The 17,695-nt window shown below is 41.1% G+C and overlaps 1 protein-coding gene across 1 annotated transcript; it reads right to left on the bottom strand.

Annotated features, from left to right (window-relative positions):
• Nucleotides 1–3,522: 3,522 nt before the first annotated feature.
• Nucleotides 3,523–4,790, bottom strand: LOC143749671 (uncharacterized). The gene is made up of 4 exons (XM_077242097.1): nucleotides 4,717–4,790; nucleotides 4,516–4,632; nucleotides 4,278–4,403; nucleotides 3,523–3,890 (listed from the first exon to the last, which is right to left on the bottom strand). Exons 1-4 carry the CDS (start codon nucleotides 4,763–4,765, stop codon nucleotides 3,823–3,825), a joined length of 360 nt encoding a protein of 119 aa, XP_077098212.1. The 5' UTR covers nucleotides 4,766–4,790; the 3' UTR covers nucleotides 3,523–3,822.
• Nucleotides 4,791–17,695: the final 12,905 nt, after the last annotated feature.

The following is a 17,695-nucleotide window of genomic DNA, read 5'->3' as shown; positions in this document are numbered from 1 at the left end:
GCTTCTCACTAGAAGTACGTAAGAGAATTATAACACAATTAATATTCCCGATACTGGACTATGCTGATGTGGTCTATGGTAACGCCTCTGGAACAAATCTCCGTCCTCTTAATGTTTTATATAATAGTCTTTGTAGATTTGTGCTCAGGTGTCCTTATAGAACCCATCACTGTCTAATGTACGAGTCATTGAACTGGCCTACGCCGAAGACCAGAAGACAACTCAACTGGTTAACACTTATTTTTAAATGTATTCATTTTAATTTCCCGTCATATTTGAAAGACCTTTTAATTCCCTTCAGCTCTCAATACAACTTAAGGCACATGGACCAACTGTTTCTAGTTACACCTAGAATCAGTAAAGAAATTGGTCGTCGTGCATTCAAATTCAAAGCTCCATCTGATTGGAATAACCTTCCTTCCTCACTAAGGTCGATCACTTCTCTTTATATCTTTAAATCATCTTTAATTACTCAATTTCAAACACTTTGCTCGTGTTTCTGAACTGTTTTAGGTCTCATACTACTCACTGTCCAGTGTAATGTATATATGTGTGTATTTGTTTACAAATATGGATTGTATACTTTACTCGTGCATGCAAGCAGATGTATTTCTAAGGGGATGTATAGTATGCTTATGTGCTATCCTTGAAATAAAGAAATAAATAAAATAAATATATAATTCTCCTGGTTGTTACCCCTTTATTCCCCAAACTTTACAGGTAACACTTTAGAATAATGGTCCGTTATTAATAAGTAAACATGCAGGAAGTAATGCAGGACTAATGAGTAGTACTGCATTAACACTTCAGCTACTACTAACTAATATAGAAACAAGCTTAACTAATCAGTAAATAATATCAAATTTAGGAGATAGTTCCTTATTAGGTAATCAATTTTCACTTAATGAGATTAGCCTAATTAAAAACTATTAACTAACTGACAAATTATAAAGAACATTATTGTGTTTCTGAGACGTAATCAGTCATCATTTTTACTCTGAATATAGTCATAAAATGCATCACTAATTACTCACTATGCAGAAACTAGGCTACTTGTCACAATCCCGGACACCGCAACCTCCCTCTCTGGCCAGCAGAGGGCGCCCTCGCCCGAATATTGACTCACTCACACTACATTTCCCATAAGCTTCATTATGACTCTGATCACCATGGCCAGCTGCAGCCCATCTACCAGGCTACTTAACTGCACCACGTGCAGCTCTCAGTGCGAAGTTTTATTTTGCTTTTGTGAACACTACTGAGCGTTATAACCCAGTGACTGCCATACCGTTACTTGATCCCTTCTGCTTCGGATTACTCCTTGCCTCCTGCCTGCCTTCGTTACCTCTGCCTGCCCTGATCTTCTGCCCGGTATTAGACCTCAAATTAAGCCTTGTCTCAAGTGCTGTTTGCTGTCTTTCACCCTTGCCTTTCTGACTATTCTGTTAATAAACATTATGCTGCGAATGGATCTCTCTGCGTCTGGTGATTCACAACACTACTAGTAATCTGGACCATTATTTTCAATGGTATTTTATATTCGGGGGAATCCACGTGCATATGGTGACGCAAAAGTGTGTGAAATTCGATGTAGTATGCACTCCAGGCGGCTAGGTGGCGATGTGAAGCACTGCCACACAACATCACCAATATCTGAGAATATTTTGTACAACTGCTGAAAAGACTCTTGTACGTTTATCAGAGCTGCTATGGCAACTTGAAGGTCCGACGTATGGAACTAATCCGACATATTGGGGTTATTGTCCTGTAATGGCGCATGCCTGTGACGTAAACACGTACGCGACGAGAGCCACAGTGAGCAGATTTGCGTTTTTACTGTTTAGATGGGAACGCGACAGTGGATCGTTTTTAAGATTTCCACTCTGGAGGGTGGTTTCACTTTTTTGCGTCCAAAACGCCGTCGCCGTGTAAACGAAAGGCACATCCGATAAAATATTTTTACGTTTTCACCCAGAATCGTTCTCCTGTAAACAGGGCCTCAGTCTGCATAAACCAAGATGGCATTAACCGATCGGTCTTTGCAGTCCCGGTGTTGGGCAGAATTTCGACTCCCTGCCAAATTATTACCCCCCTTGTTGAAATCAGTATCTGATTGCCTAACCTTAACCCCACCCCTAATCCTAACCCCTCCCCTACAACTAATCCTAAACCTACCATACTAGGGGGGGTAATAATTTGGCGGGGGTCAGAATTCGGCACCACACAGAATTCGGTTTAGTTGTCTATTCAGAATCGTGATTTTTTTTTTACACAAAAAAAGTTGTGCAATTTATCCAGAATTGTGCAGCTCTTGTCCCTCATTTAAATGTTCTGTTATCTTATGTCTTAAAACAGGTCTAACAGTGGTTTTGGGGCTCTGCATGACCATGAGTAGATGAAATCACACAGACAAGCTCTGACCTCTTGAGGATACATGTTGAGACACCATCAGGCACAACAACGATTGCTACGTTTTTGACTGTCTCGTCCCTTTCACCCTGTGGTTCACTGATCCAGGTGTGGACTTTGTGTGCTCTACTGACAAAGGACCTCTATTTTAATTAAAAAAATAATAATTTTACATTAAAACAATGCTCTTGCATGTACATAAATAAGAATAGTTGTTTTTGTAGTTTCTACAGTACATGGACAGTATACAATGGAATGCATTTTAAAATAAAAGTATTTTTGTACCCACTGTCATGACTTTCATATTATAATTTATGACAACAGACTTGTGTGTGCACTACATAAACAGGTTGGGCAGCCAGAAGTTAAAGAAGTCCAACGAAGGGGCTGATACCGTTTTCAACAAAAAAAATGTTGTATGTGTTTTCACCGTTCATTTACACGACAATGACTTTTTGTGTGCCTGAAAACGCAAAGTTTTGAAAACTTTTTTCCTGAGTCATTTCCCTTTATTTCACATAACTTTTTTATGGATTGTAAAATTATGATTTCTATGTCTGTGTAGATTTCTTAAATTAAAATTGATGTATGATGCAAATTTTATGTGAAAATTGTATGTGAATTGCTGCATTGGAATTGTGTTTAATATATATATATATATATATATATATATATATATATATATATATACACACATTATATATAATATATATTAAACATAGTTTATATATATATACACACACACATTATATATAGTTTATATATATATACACACACATTATATATAATATATATTAAACATAGTTTATATATATATTCTGTATATGAACTTGGCATGCTCACATGCAGTAAAATGTTTTAAAATGTGTTTACAAAAATTAAATTGGATAAACAGATGTAATTCAATCAGCAAGGCAGAGGTAGCTGGTAATGTTTACCTATACAGCTCATTAGTTTCGACATCCTTCCTTTGCCCACATTTAAGTTTGTAAACCACGGTAGCAGCAGGTCTAACAGCTTGTTTTCTTGTGGTCTTTGTCTTCGTGCTCTACTTATATACTACCACCGGTGACGCTTACTAACTCAACCAAAAGTTAAACAAATGTCTGGTCGTTCACTGAGATAGATATTTAATACACATAAGTAAATATTTTATTACAGACGTTCATCACACTTTTTAAAACGGCAAAATTTTTCTTCAATTATTTATTACGTTCTATAATTACTTTTCCTTTATGCAAATAAAAATCATGTGGTAGTTTTAATGCAGTAATTTTTAGATGTTAAAAAATTACAGATTTTCAGTTCCTTAAACCAAAGAACAGCAGAGCAACAAACAAGCTTTATTCAGATCGTGTATCATATTGAGTTTGTTTGATGGTCTTTGCTGTAGAATCTGAAGTTCAGCTGGACTCACTGAAACAGGAAGTAGAAGAGCAGAGGAGACACCAGCAAGAGGAAGCTTCCCTTATACACGCCATCTAATCAACACAGGAAGGAAATTTGTATTAATTAACACTCCACTGCTAATACATATAATAATAATAATAATAATAATAATAATAATAATAATAATAATAATAATAATAGTTATGAAACTGCATGTTCATTGTTGATCAATTTCTCACATTTTTTTAAAACAATAAAATCTCTTAGAAAATGCTAGACTAATTCATAAGCTTCTTCTTTTCATGCTCCTTTTGCTTTACACTATTTTTGACTACTTTATTTTAGTTATACTTTACTAAACTTTATTTACTTTACTTAATCACTTGTTCATTTTGAATTATTGTTTGTATAATTTCCTCATTTTAAGTTACTGTGGATGAAATCAAACTGCTAGCGCATGATCAAACAAAGGGAAATACCTGCGGCATTGCAAAGATCAGTGTTGCAGCAGGTCGTAGTCACTGTCCCTCCAGTTGGTAGGTATGAAGTCCCTGGTACACAGTCAAGTACGCACCGTTTAGCTATGCCGGACACCTTAGAGGAACCTGTAAAAAAGACATAAATGTCCATATAATAAGATAAAAAAACAATTCCAAGTATACTTTCTCTCCAGCGGTATCACTTATACAGCAGATTCCCACATTATATTGGACTTACCGATGGATTGTTCCCCCCTGGTGCTTAAACATTTAAAAAATGGAACTGCACATGTCTGCACTTTTGCTTCACAGGAACTCGACAGAGATGTGCAGGAGTAACACTTGAGAGAATAACCTTACAGACAGAGATAGACATTGAGTTAGCACTCTACAGAATGATTAGCAAATAATACATTTCAATACTTGCTGTTTTCTGTACCTCCAGTGAGAGAAATTAAAAGAAGAACGACGGAGACCTGCAGATTCATCTTGTGTCAGAAACTGAATAACTATACAGAAGTAATGCTTCGGTTTCTTTTATGTCTGTTCAGAAAGGGGTGGGTTTAGGACTCTTTGTGACGTCCCTAATGAACTGTGACAGTAACTAAGAAAAGGTAATCTGAATCTGATCACGCAAATTTCTTACATTGAGGTTATCGTTTGAGATAAATCAATTATACTGTAACAAGAAATAATTTTGGCAAACACATTCTACAGATCCTACACTAAATATTGAACATAACAAATGCTGGGTTAAAGTAACCCAGCAAGTTGAGTTAAATATTATAACCCATCAGGGTTGGGTTGCACAATTTAACCCAAAGTTTGCTCACACTGACTAAACGCTGGGCTCATTTTTAGCTCATTTTTTAGCTCATACATTTCAAGCAAATGTAATTTATATATTTTATTTAGGCTATATAAATTATGTCATTATATATATATATATATATATATATATATATATATATATAGTGGTAATTTAGGAAGTGAATGGACATTAAACAGTCTAAATCAAATAATTGTATTTAACGACAAGTGCATTAATAGCATCATAAAACATTTAACCCTCTGAGGTCTAGGGTGTTTTCTGGGACCTGGAGGTGTTCTGACATGCCCTGACATTTGTGCTTTTTTCAGTTGCTAATAAACATATTAATGGCACAGATGTAATTACACTCTATTTAGCACAAACAGGGCTACCATAATTTGTGAGCAACATGTATGTACATGTTTGTATTTTTGAGAGAATATTGTTTATGCATGTTTATTGAAAAAAAAAAAAAGTTTCTGAAATAAGGCCACAAAACACATACTAAATATGTGTCCACAACACTTTTGACTAATGGGTGTTGTTGCCTAGAGTTTTTGCTTCAAAATGATCTGAAAATCATCCTGCCTAATCATTCACATAAAACAATAGACAGTTTTAAATTGTGAAAAACATTTTTTTGTTTGGAAAGGAAATATGCGGATGGGCCAACCCCTTATCATGAATAATTAGTTGGTAAACACCTGAGAAGACAAAGACCTGCGTAATGAGCCTTTCATTCAGGTGTGTCACACAAGAAAGAATGCAAGGACTGTATATATATATCGTCGCTGTCCGATGAAAACCGCGTATGTGCATTTTGCCTATTTTGAGATTTTTCGACGTATAGAACGTCCAGATTCATTTCCGTATACAGTATGCTTCACATTATCTAAATGACCAATGAAAAGTTCTGAAATCATGTCATCTGATTTTCACGTATATCCATTTGATGTCAAAGCTGTCAATCACGCCGCGTATCTCCCGCCCTGTGGAGGCATCTCGCCGGTCTCGTGAAGTTTCATCTTAAGCGTCTCTGGAAGCTCAGCTTTGGATAGCCGAATAACACTGTGAGGTAAAGTATCAGCAAACGTTTGTATTTGACAACTGTTCTCAAGTTTATTATATATTCACAAAATTACGGTAGGACTGTGCAAACAAAGTATCAGTCTAGCATTGCCATGTCAGTGTATTGATTCATTGTCCCTTCATAGTTTGCAAGAGACATTTAATAAACTGAGCATATTTAATAAACTGAGACGTAGGCTATTTAATAAACTGAGCGTATTTAATAAACTGAGACGGGAAGTTAGGCTATTTAATATACTGAGCGTAGCCTATTCATCTGTCAATATGAAACGCGACTTGGTCATTCTAATAAATGATTGGAAGAACGCCTATCGACCACCGTTACTGTAAAATATGCACGTATGTCCATTTAAACTCGATTTTGGTCAAATATGGATTATATCATTACACTGGCAAGAATATGGTTACATTTAAAGATGCCGTACCAAGTATGACAACGCTACGTTCAACTGCTTTTATAATTACGGTGTTTTTTTTTCACTTCCTGAAAAGTAACCGTTTTGGACATACGTGAGTTTCATCGGGCAGCGACGATATATAAATGTTTGTGTGTGTGTGTGTGTGTGTATACACACACACACACACACACACACACACACACATACATACACACACACACACACACACACACATATATATATATATATATATATATATATAAAAAATCAAAATATAAATGAAAGTCAAAAGCACTTTTTTACTCATACCTGGAAACAAATAGGCTCAAATAGGCTATATGGGTCAAAATAGGCTATATGGGCCATTCTATAGAATTGGTTCAAAGTTAGAGTTGTAAACATCTTGAAAAGAAAATTGTCTTTTTCCATAAATGTCTTATAAAGTATTATTTTTTAAAGTAGGCCAATACATGTTATCATGCATATTTCAAAGTTAAGGATTCATTATTTTGATATAGCTTGCATTGGAACTAACACTATAACAGTTGATTAGTTTATTTTTGAGAAAACATACTATATATTTAACATATGAGCAGAAACTGTCTAACAAAAGCTTATTTGATGTCTATTTTATAGTAAAAACTTTATAATCTACCTAAAAGTAGTCAACGAAATGTTGTCTTTTATATTTCGTTCTGGGGTCGGCGGTATCGCTGGCGATACCAGCTCACTTTTTTTCTTATAAGTGCAAACGAGACTCAAAAAACTCTGATTTTGATCTTACATATAAATGTTATACATCATTCGATCCTGTTAAGTGTCTATTTTTTGTGTGTATACTCACAATAAAAACAAAGTGTTGTGCTTTTTGTCAAATAAAGAAAAACAAACATGATGCGAGTTTTGCATGCTGTTGCATACCTCAGGAATTTTCCCTCAGGACAGAAGACAAAATGACTGTTACCAGTCCATTTTATTCCAGTTTGGCAAACCACCAGCAGTTGGTTACTACCCAGCTGTGTAGTACTGAAATTTAACCCATCAGTGGGTTACACACAACTTGAAAATAACCCAACAAAATGTCTCAACAGACCCAGCAGTCTGGGTAAAAAAATTAACCCAGCACATTTTAGAGTGAGAGGAGACAAAAAGCTGTTATCTTCTAACAAAGCAAACGTGAATGGTTTCGTCTGTTCTTTTCTTCCCACAGATGCCAGAAGCACACCGAGTTTGCTCCCTTTGCTGTCAAACTAGCAGAAACAACAGCTGAGGGCATGTCTGGACATGCGTTTGGTGACGCATTTATAAATAACTAAACACCAATCGCTATAAACACAAGCATTAGGCACACATGCTTACTTGTAGGTCAATGACTAACACCTCAAGGTAACTTTTTCAGCAAACATCACATATAACAAGAATAAATGTCCTTTCAGCAATTGGCGCAACATAACAGTTCAGCAGGCAACAGTAGCTTCACTCACGAAAGTGCTCAATCCTAAACTATGCACTATGTCAAAATAAAAGTCTTCTCTTAAAGGAGCCTTTACAACAGCCGCTCCCAAAGATGAGAAGCATCTTTGTATTCAGGAAAGGCGACTCCATTAAGGAGGGTTAGGAACTCCAGGATCATCTGAAGGCAATGTTGGTAGGACAACCAAGCGGGACCTGGTCTGGTGTAGATTTTAGCGATGATCTGCACATCTGCTGATCTGATATGGCCATCGGGGGGTCAGGTGTGTCTGAATGACTTCACCTACAGGCCATAAACCTTGGGGCAACTGAGGGTCAATAATCATGACATAGGTATGCTCTTGGAGGTCAGGAGAAGAAGCTTGCCATTTCTGCCTGGTTTGCAGAGTGGGAAGGTAATCACGGATGAATCTGGACCAGAATCGATCTGCCAGGATCTGGGAATGTCTCCATCTTCTGCGACTCAACATCTCAGATTCAGGATAAATGACTTGTTGCAACGATCCATCCGGCCGCCCCATGAAGAAACTACTAGGGGTCACTGGGTCTATATCTGCCACATCGGAGGATACATAGCCTCAGGGTTTCGAGTTAAAGGGATAGTTCAATGAAAATTCTGTCAGTATTTACTCACCCTCATGTTGTTCCAACCCCTCAAGACCTTCACTCATCTTCGGAACACGAATTAAGATATTTTTAATGAAATCTGAGAGCTGGATCATTCCTCCATAGGCTTCTTGCCTATGGGGATTGAAACTTGCCAGCCCCGAAAAGTTATTAAAGATATCGTTAAAATAGTCCAAGTGACTACAGTGGCTCAATCTTAAGTTTATCAAGCGACGAGAATACTTTTTGTGCACAAAAAACCCCAAAATAACGACTTTATTTCAACTATTCATTTCCTTCTCTGTAGGCCTCGAGTCAGTTCACTAGTGTAATAGCGCAAGCTTCTGTTGTTGTACGTCACACGCATCACACACATGACCAGCGCCGGCCAATAGTGAGCCTACGTGTGACGTAGCTCTATGCGATCACACTACGCTAACTGACTCACTGCCCACAGAGAAGGAAATGAATAGTTGAAATAAAGTCATTATTTTTGTTTGTTTTTGCTCACAAAAAGTATTCTCGTCGTTTGATAAACTTAAGATTGAGCCACTCTAGTCACTTGGACTATTTTGCGATATCTTTAATAACTTTTCGGGGCTGGCAATTTTCAATCCCTGAAGAAGCCTATGGAGGAGTGATCCAGCTCTCAGATTTAATCAAAAATACGAGGTTGGAACAAAATGAGGGTGAGTAAATACTGACAGAATTTTCATTTTTGGGTGAACAAACCCTTTTAGGATACCCTCGACTTCCAACAAAATTGTCATCAGGACCTCCTCCGGAACCGACTGGGACCCCAAAACGGTATACAAAGCTGACTTGGCAGATCTCACCTCCCTCTCCCAAACCCCACCAAAGTGAGGGGCAGCTGGGGGATTAAAGCAGAAGTGGATCTCCTGGCGAGCAAGATGACTCTGCAGGTCAGGAGCTAAGGTGGCATATACTTCCCGCAACTCACGCTCAACTCCACGTAAGTTAGTCCCTCGATTTGACCATAACTGGGTTGGGGTGCCTCTCCTAGAGATGAAGCTCCTAAGGGCCATAAGGAAAGAATCAGTACTCAGGCTAGGAAGTAAGTCTAGGTGTACTCCTCTCGTGGTGAGACACTTAAAGAGAATACCCCAACGCTTCCCCGTACGTCTTCCAATTTTCATCAGGAAAGGACTAAAGCAATCCATGCCACACGAATGAAAGGCAGGCTTGTAAAGCTGGAGACGGGCAGAGGGTAGATCAGACATCTGAGGCACCGAAGGTTGGGCTCTCCACCGACAACATTCCGGGCAGGTACGCTGAAACCGTTGAACAGCTTCACGGCCTCGCAGGATCCAATAACACCTTCTTATTTCAGCAAACAGTCGTTCTGATCCAGGATGACGCAACTGGTTGTCATAATGGCAGATGATCAGGCGAGTAATGGGATGCTTAGAGTCTAGGACTACAGGGTGGAGAACAGAATCTGCAAGATCGGCCACTCTCTTAAAACGACCACCCACACTAATCAAGCCACTGAAAGCATCCATCTCCGGAGCTAAGGCAATTAGACGGCTACTAGGTTTGACTGTCTTCCCAAATTCTAACAGGAGGTAATCTTCCGAGAAGGATTTCTGTAGGCGTGTTTAAGGACCTGGGCTTCAGCTCGACGATAATCTGTGGCTTCTGGACCGGTGTCAGGAACTGGGTCACTTAAAAGGTTACGGGCAGTGGCGTCCAGCAGGTCTAACCAGGTAGGATAATTTCATCTATCACGGTGGCTACAGGTGGTAGGGGAGAGAATAACTCCACAAAAGGTAGACTTCCGCAACTCCGCTGGATCTTCACGAGGCTCAGGATTAGGAAGGGCCGGCCATTCTCGAGGGTCAAGAAGAAGAAAAGGGGGTCCTCGGGACCATTAGTTTGGGGTAGCAAGGTAGGAAAGAGATCTCCCTCTTGTTAGGTCATCGGCCAGGTTATCTGCAGAACTAACCTAACGCCAAGAGCACTGATCGGTAAGCTCCTGGATCTCGGCGATCCTATTGCCAACGAAAACCCGGTAGTGACAGGATTCAGACTTCAACCACTGAAGGACCATAGTAGAATTGGTCCACAGTACAGTATACTGTATTGTCATGGTCAATTCGTGGACTGCAACTTTGCAAGCTGGGCTGCCACTAGGCTCCCACAGAGCTCCAATCTGGGAATGGAATGTACTCTTTTAGGGCTAACACGGGAACGAGCAATAAGGAAGGACAGGTAGGTCTGACCGGCTGGGTCAATGGTACGTAGGTAAGCTACGGCTCCGTTGGCTTGCTCAGAGGCCTCTGAGAAGATATGGACCTTGTGAATATTATTATTATTATGGTGGTACCGAAGGGTAGGACTAACCACTTGAAGGTCTGAGGAGCCTCATCCATCTGCAGGTCTCGCCATAGAAAGCGGAGCAGAGGACGATCTTCAGGCAGGAGACGAACCTGGTGGAACATCGCCTTAATATCTCCGCTTACGGCTACAGTATGCTCTCTCGGAAATGAAGGAGGACACCTAACAACAAGGCTCCAAGGGTAGGTCCGGGCAATAAGTGCTGGTTAAGACTCTGACCCTGTATACTGATGTGAACAATTAAAGACAATCTGAGACTTTCCATTGTGGCTAACAAGGTGGTGTGGAATGTATCAACACTCAGGGGTATCAGGAACAGGATCAGGAACTACACGGGCAGCTCCGGTCTCTTGGAGTCTACGTATCTCTGTTCAGTAGGTCTCGGCTTTCTCAGGATCCTTCAACAGACGACGCTCCCCACTTCGGAGGGTAGGCAAGACTGAATCTCTCGGAGCATTCAACAACGGCATGTCTCTACGACGAAGAAGGGTTGTGGCGAGGCAACGAACACCTTCTATCTCTATAGTAATGGTTTTGAGGTCAAGCAGCTGAAGGGCTTCCTGGTCTTGCTTGGAATGAGTAACTTCATTACTCTCAAGGTAAGGAATTGTATCCAACTGCCATAATCTATGAACGTGGTGGAGGAGCTCATATTGGACAGAAACCAAAGAGGTAAGCAAGCACTGGGAAGGGGTGGAAGGACAGCCCATAGAAGGAACAGGACCCTGAAGTGTCCATCCCAAGCTGGTACGAACAGCAACTGGCGCTCACGGGCCACCCCATCGAACAGACTCAGTAGGTGTTATAAGGAGGGGCTGGTCGGAACCAATAAGGAGCAATGGTTGGACATCAGTAAGGGTACGGATGGGAAGTCCTCTCAAGTGTCTGTCCCTCCGCTTTAACTGCTCCACAGGATAGGACTGGCGCGACAGGTTAAGGTGATCAGCAGTAAAGGCATGAATGATTTGGTAACTAACCTGTGGTTGGTAGATGGGAGAAATCTGGAAGAATATGGAACAACTTTGAATGACCTGAACATCATCTCTGACAGTCCGTAACGGCAGATCTTCAGGAACACCCTGAATGCCCAGGGCTTCAACAGCAGTGGAAAGCGGGATTGTTCGCTCCGATCCGTCATCCAGGAGGGCAAAGGTATCCAAGGTACGATCTTTAAAATGCAGATGCACTGGAACCACCTTAAGCATAACACGGCCGCTAATAGAAGGTTTATCACAGAAGAACCTATCTGAGGAGAAACTCGTAAGGCAACTCTTCTCCACAGTAGCAGGATCCTCTGTAGAGGAAGGACCGACATTTACAGAAATGCCCAGATGTGTCACAAAAAGGAAAATAGCATTTCGCTCTAACAGGCTTGGCTGGCTGAACGGTACTTCTACGAGGCATGGAAGACTCAACTGAGGAAGAGGACAGGGATGAGGATGTTCCAACTCCATGCAGAATAGCAACGGATCTCTTTCCAGCATGCAAGCTCTTAGATATCAACTCCGCATTGTAACTATAGCACCAGGTCTCGTAACGAAGCAAATTAGAGAGGTCAATTAGGTTAGGGTTAGAACCAGTTTGACGAAACATATGGCGACGGAAGTCCGCTCTCTGTTCTGAGGGAAGCTTGGTCAGAAAGCGTGTGATGTGGGAACCACAGCCCAACTCCAACTCCCCTTCATGTCCTACAGTTCTCAACAGGCCGACTAGAGACTGGACTTGGAAAGTGAATTTCTGAAAGGCTGGGACATCACCTCGTCTAACATCAGGACTATCAAGGACACTAGCTATCCTCCTCAAAGCTAACTGATGTGGCTGGCCGTATTTTTCACAAAGTGCTGACATAGTGTCCGTGAAGGGGGTAGGTTGAACTCAAGTAAGCATCAGCTATCATCTTAGCTTCCTCGAGCTTAAGATGATCTACTAATATCTGGTTTTTAAACAGCTCAGTACCATCTGGGGGTAGCAGGTTCTCCAAGGCTATGCGAAGACGAGTGAAATCAATAGGATCTGGACAAGTAGACTTAGGGATCGTAGGAGGGGGACCACGATACACAGACTCAGAGGAAGGGAGTATCACCTCACATGATAAACATCACTCGATTTATGGATAACACAGCACATCAGATTGTATTCGCTCTTTTGGTATAAACAGCTCAAAATATCGAATTCACATCCCAAAAGAATCGTCAAAAAAACAAACACAGTGATATACATCAACAAAGAAGAAATAATCACACATGGAACATTGTCATTGAGCTAAACTAACAGAAACAACAGCTGAGGGCATGTTTGGACATGCATGTGTGAAGCAGTTATAAATAACTAAACACCAATCGCTATAAACACAAGCATAAGGCACACATGCTTACTTGTAGGTCAATGACTAATACCTCAAGGTCACTTCTTCAGTCCGAAACGATACACTATGTCAAAATAAAAGTCCTCTCTTAAAAGGGCCTTTACAACATCCTCATTATCACTGTGTATTTATGGGTCTGTTTACACGAAACCATTTTCAACTAAAAACGTAAAACTTTTTATGTGTTTTGGCCGTTGGTTTACACGACAACAGTGTTTTGGGTGCCGGAACTGAAACTTTTGAAAACGTGTTTCAAGGTGCAATTATTTGAAAAGGGCAAACGTAAACAACAAAAAAGAGAATATCTGAAGATGATGACGTCATGCACACGCGTATTACGTGTTCCGTCTATAGTGTTTCATTGCCATCTAATGACCTGGCAGCAAAATACAGCGTTTTTAGTCATTTTCGCGGATCCGTGTTAATGGGGATTATCTCTACGTGGACAACTTACCCTAAGTTCCTCACCTTAACTCTGTGTTCGTCAGTTGTTGTTTGTGTGCATGTTACACAGGCTGTTACTTTCTCTTTGTCATTGTGGATTACCTTAGTTTGTTTTCATTAAAGAACCGTTTTTTTTTTTTGGATTGGATATTTACAGGATTGGATTGGATATTTACAGTATGTTTTCATACACAGCAATACGCTGACAAAAATCAGTTTTCCCGCATTACTGGTTTACATGTAAACCCAGAAACATAAAAAAAGTTAGTAATAAAGGGATAGTTCATCCAAAAATTTGAATTTATTGTTGATCTATTAATCCTCATGTCATCTGAATTTTCTTCCTTCAGTAGAACAGTAAAGAAATTTTTTATCTGAAACCTGGTCCTTGTTGACTCATATAATGGAAGTCAATGGGTTTTTGCCACTTTGCCACCAGAGACCCGGGTTTGAGACCTTGGTTTGTCCCAGCAGACTTTCCATAGATGAGTAGCTATCTGGTGACATTTTATTTATATTAAATTATAATAATTCATCAAGGATCATTTTAAACAAAGGTTTCAGGCTGCTTAAATTAGTCAAAATTGACTTTTTAACTGATCAATTTTCTTTAGTGACTCATTTAAACACCTGTTATTGGCTGTTGCGTTCATGTGCTCAACAGGCATGCCTTTGTGGTCTCATTTTAGAAAATTAAAGTAAAAAAGAATTACAGTATTTTGCACCTCACAAAGATTAACGTCTCAGGTTACGTATGTAACCCTGGTTCCCCTTCAGTCGATAACGTCGGACGTAGTCGACGTCGACTGAATGGGGGATCGTGTCAGAGAGCCTATCATCTTCGAGTACTATTGAATGAGCCAATGTAATTGGCGTGCGTGAATCGCATCACACACTCCGCCCCCGTGGCGCCGGTATAAATACGGAAGTGGATGCACAAACTAGTTGCTTTTTCGCTGAGGAGCTGAGCATAACCCGGAGTCAGCGGTGGTCCAGCGGTAGTGGCAAGGGGACTACATCCTCCGTACCCTCCTTCAGGGAACGGTGGGTTGCATACGCAATCAGGACGTTCCCTGAGAGGGAACGAGACGCTGCATTGAGACGCGGTGGGAACGCTCTGCGTGATTGCGTCGTGAAGCACGTGTATAATCAGTCCAATGGAAGAGTGAGACGTCATAGGCGGGTGACGTCATAGACCAGGAAGCTATAAAGCACACCTAAAAACAGACTGTGACAGCTTCTGATAAGCCTGAAGCAAGTCGATCAGGGCATGCAGGAAGTATGGCAGGAGCACGCAGCGTCTCGTTCCCTCTCAGGGAACCAGGGTTACATACGTAACCTGAGACGTTCCCTTTCAAGGGAACTCAAGCTGCGTTGATGCGCGGTGGGAACCCGATACCCACTACGCCATAAAGACAAATGTCCGTTCTGTGTGAAGTCTTTGCGCACACTAAGAAGCAAGCAACCTAGCCCCAGGAGTGGAGAGGTCTAGGTCATAAAATCTGACAAATGTATGTGGTGAGGACCAGCCTGCCGCATTACAAATATCCTGAAGGGAAACACCCGAAATTAAAGCCTAAAGGCAGCCATACTCCTTGTACAATGGGCCTGAACAGCCATCGGTGAAGGCTGTCCGGCCGCTTCATAAGCAAGTGAGATAGCCTTCACTACCTACTTGCTCATTATCTGTTTAGATGCAGGGCAATCTATCTTAGGTTACCCGAAGCAGACAAATAATTGTTCTGATATACGGATATGACTTATTTATTTATTTATTGAAAACTCAAGAATCTGGCTTTTCTTAATATCTTTATTTGTTTTGTTCTATTTTTCTAAACAAAAAACTAACGATACCAATTCCTCGGAACTGGAATCGCCAGCACTGGATCTGGCAGGTGAAAGCTGAGATAGGACGGGGCCCGTCCCAACCCCCGCTGTCAGATCCGTTTGCGAACCCCAAAATGCGAGTCGCCCCCGTGCCTCGACCCGCGCGGGGAACGCAAACCGAACCGTCCTCCTCGTAGAACGCCCGGCAGGAGTGGAGCGTCCTCACAGACAGCTTCTCGCAATGCTCACAGTCAGCCCCCTCGAGAACTGACTGTGGCATGCTCCACTCCCAAATAGTAACAAAAAGCTGATGTGTGTGTCCCCACCCGTGATATAACGTGGGCAAGGAACAACACAAAGCTGCTTGCTCTCGTTTGCCATAATATATATATATATATATATTGCAACTTGACAGACAACAATAAATATGACAAGGATAGAATACACAGATCGCTTGCTGAAGGCACAGAAGCTGTCGCGGTCTGTTTTCAGGTGTGCTTTATAGCTTCCTGGTCTATGACGTCACCCGCCTATGACGTCTCGCTCTTCCATTGGACTGATTATACACGTGCTTCACGACGCAATCACGCAGAGCGTTCCCACCGCGTCTCAACGCAGCTCGAGTTCCCCTTTAAAGGGAACAGTAAATTTTATTATGGTTACTTAAAGTAACCTTTTGGGGTTTTTTTTGGGGGGGGGGTTGGGTGGAGCTTCAGAAGCATAAAAGAAGGAGCGACAACAGTAAAGGACGAGATAGGACCAGGGGTGCTTCTCAATACCCCTCCTCGTTTCCTCGCTCCTCCATCCTATGACCCGGAAACCGATTGAGCTCAGCCATCTTGAAGGACATCTCAATTCTCTAATTTGAGGAGGAAGGAGGAACGAGGAACAAGGATGCTTCCAGAGGACGGATGAGCAAGGATGCACAGGTGTTTCGGGGAAGTTTTTCTTGTCGAGAAACCTGATGCACGCATAAATTCCCCTCCCCATTCACATCTGTCACAATAATTTTAATGTATGCTTTACCTTTGCAGTTTAAATAAATCATATATCACACATATATCAACAGGGCATCTTGCTTTATCTGTATTATGTATTCATTTCTAAAATAACCAAACTTTAACAACATTAGGGCAGGTCCTTTGAGCCCTGCTTATGATGCAGTGAGATGACGAGAAGATGACAAGTGATCAACAATATTCAACAATATTCCAATATACAAATAAGCTTTCCTTCGACTCCTCCGTCCTCGTTTTCTTTCCTTGCAGTCTTCTGTCACGTTTTGTTTTTGTTTCATGTTCTTGTTTCATGTCTGTCATGTGATCCCCTATTCTAGTCATGTGATCCTGCCATGTGTTCTGTGTTGTCATGTTGTCATTGGTTCATTGTTTCATTGTTCACAGATGTTCCTTGTCTAGTCATTAGTCTGGTGTATTTAAGCCCTCAGGTTTGCCAAGTGTCTTGGTCAAGTATTGTTTCCTGTAACCACTGTTGTGTCTTGTAAGTTCATGTTTTGAGTTCCATGCCACGCCATGCCTATATTTTATGTTTGGTCGTGTTTTGGAATTAAAGCTGCACTTGGGTTCTCACTTCAACTTGCCTCCAGTGGACTCTATTAGACTCACATCCTACAGGGGGTAGGGATGGGCAAATATAGGGGGCTTTCACACTGGCAGTTTAGTTCGGAACGGGGCACGGTTCGCATGAAAAATCGCTAATGTGAACCCTGTCATGGGACCCGGGTGCGCACTGGGGTACCGAACCCGAGACTACCTGGAGGAGGTGGTCTGAGTTCGGTTGCTCCCGAACCGTGCTGCGATTCGCGTGTATGTGAAAACTACACGGACTCGGGTGCGCACTTGTTCAGGAAGTAAAGTATCCTGCGCATGCGTTTTAGTCGACTATGATGTATTTAGTTAAATAAAACACACGTAAGGGATGAAGATTTACCCTGGATACGAGCAAGAGTGAGTCTGCAGTATATTCGCGCATAGTGCGTGCAATCAGGGCAACAAATTAATGGAAATCCACTGTCTCCTCAAAAGAG

The sequence above is a fragment of the Siphateles boraxobius genome, unplaced genomic scaffold (genome assembly GCF_051911475.1).
Source record: "Siphateles boraxobius isolate OS27281-9 unplaced genomic scaffold, OSU_SipBor_1 25, whole genome shotgun sequence".
Taxonomy (NCBI): Eukaryota; Metazoa; Chordata; class Actinopteri; order Cypriniformes; family Leuciscidae; genus Siphateles; species Siphateles boraxobius.
Note: the sequence above shows the minus strand (reverse complement) of the source record. Positions and strands in the feature narration are given on the sequence as shown.

Excerpts from the sequence above, each read along its gene's own strand:
- LOC143749671 (XM_077242097.1), bottom strand. The coding sequence starts at position 4,765 with ATGAATCTGCAGGTCTCCGTCGTTCTTCTTTTAATTTCTCTCACTGGA. Across the intron at positions 4,633-4,716 it reads TTTAATTTCTCTCACTGGAG|GTTATTCTCTCAAGTGTTAC; the intron begins GTACAGAAAACA and ends TCTGTCTGTAAG. Across the intron at positions 3,891-4,277 it reads TGATCTTTGCAATGCCGCAG|ATGGCGTGTATAAGGGAAGC; the intron begins GTATTTCCCTTT and ends TGTGTTGATTAG.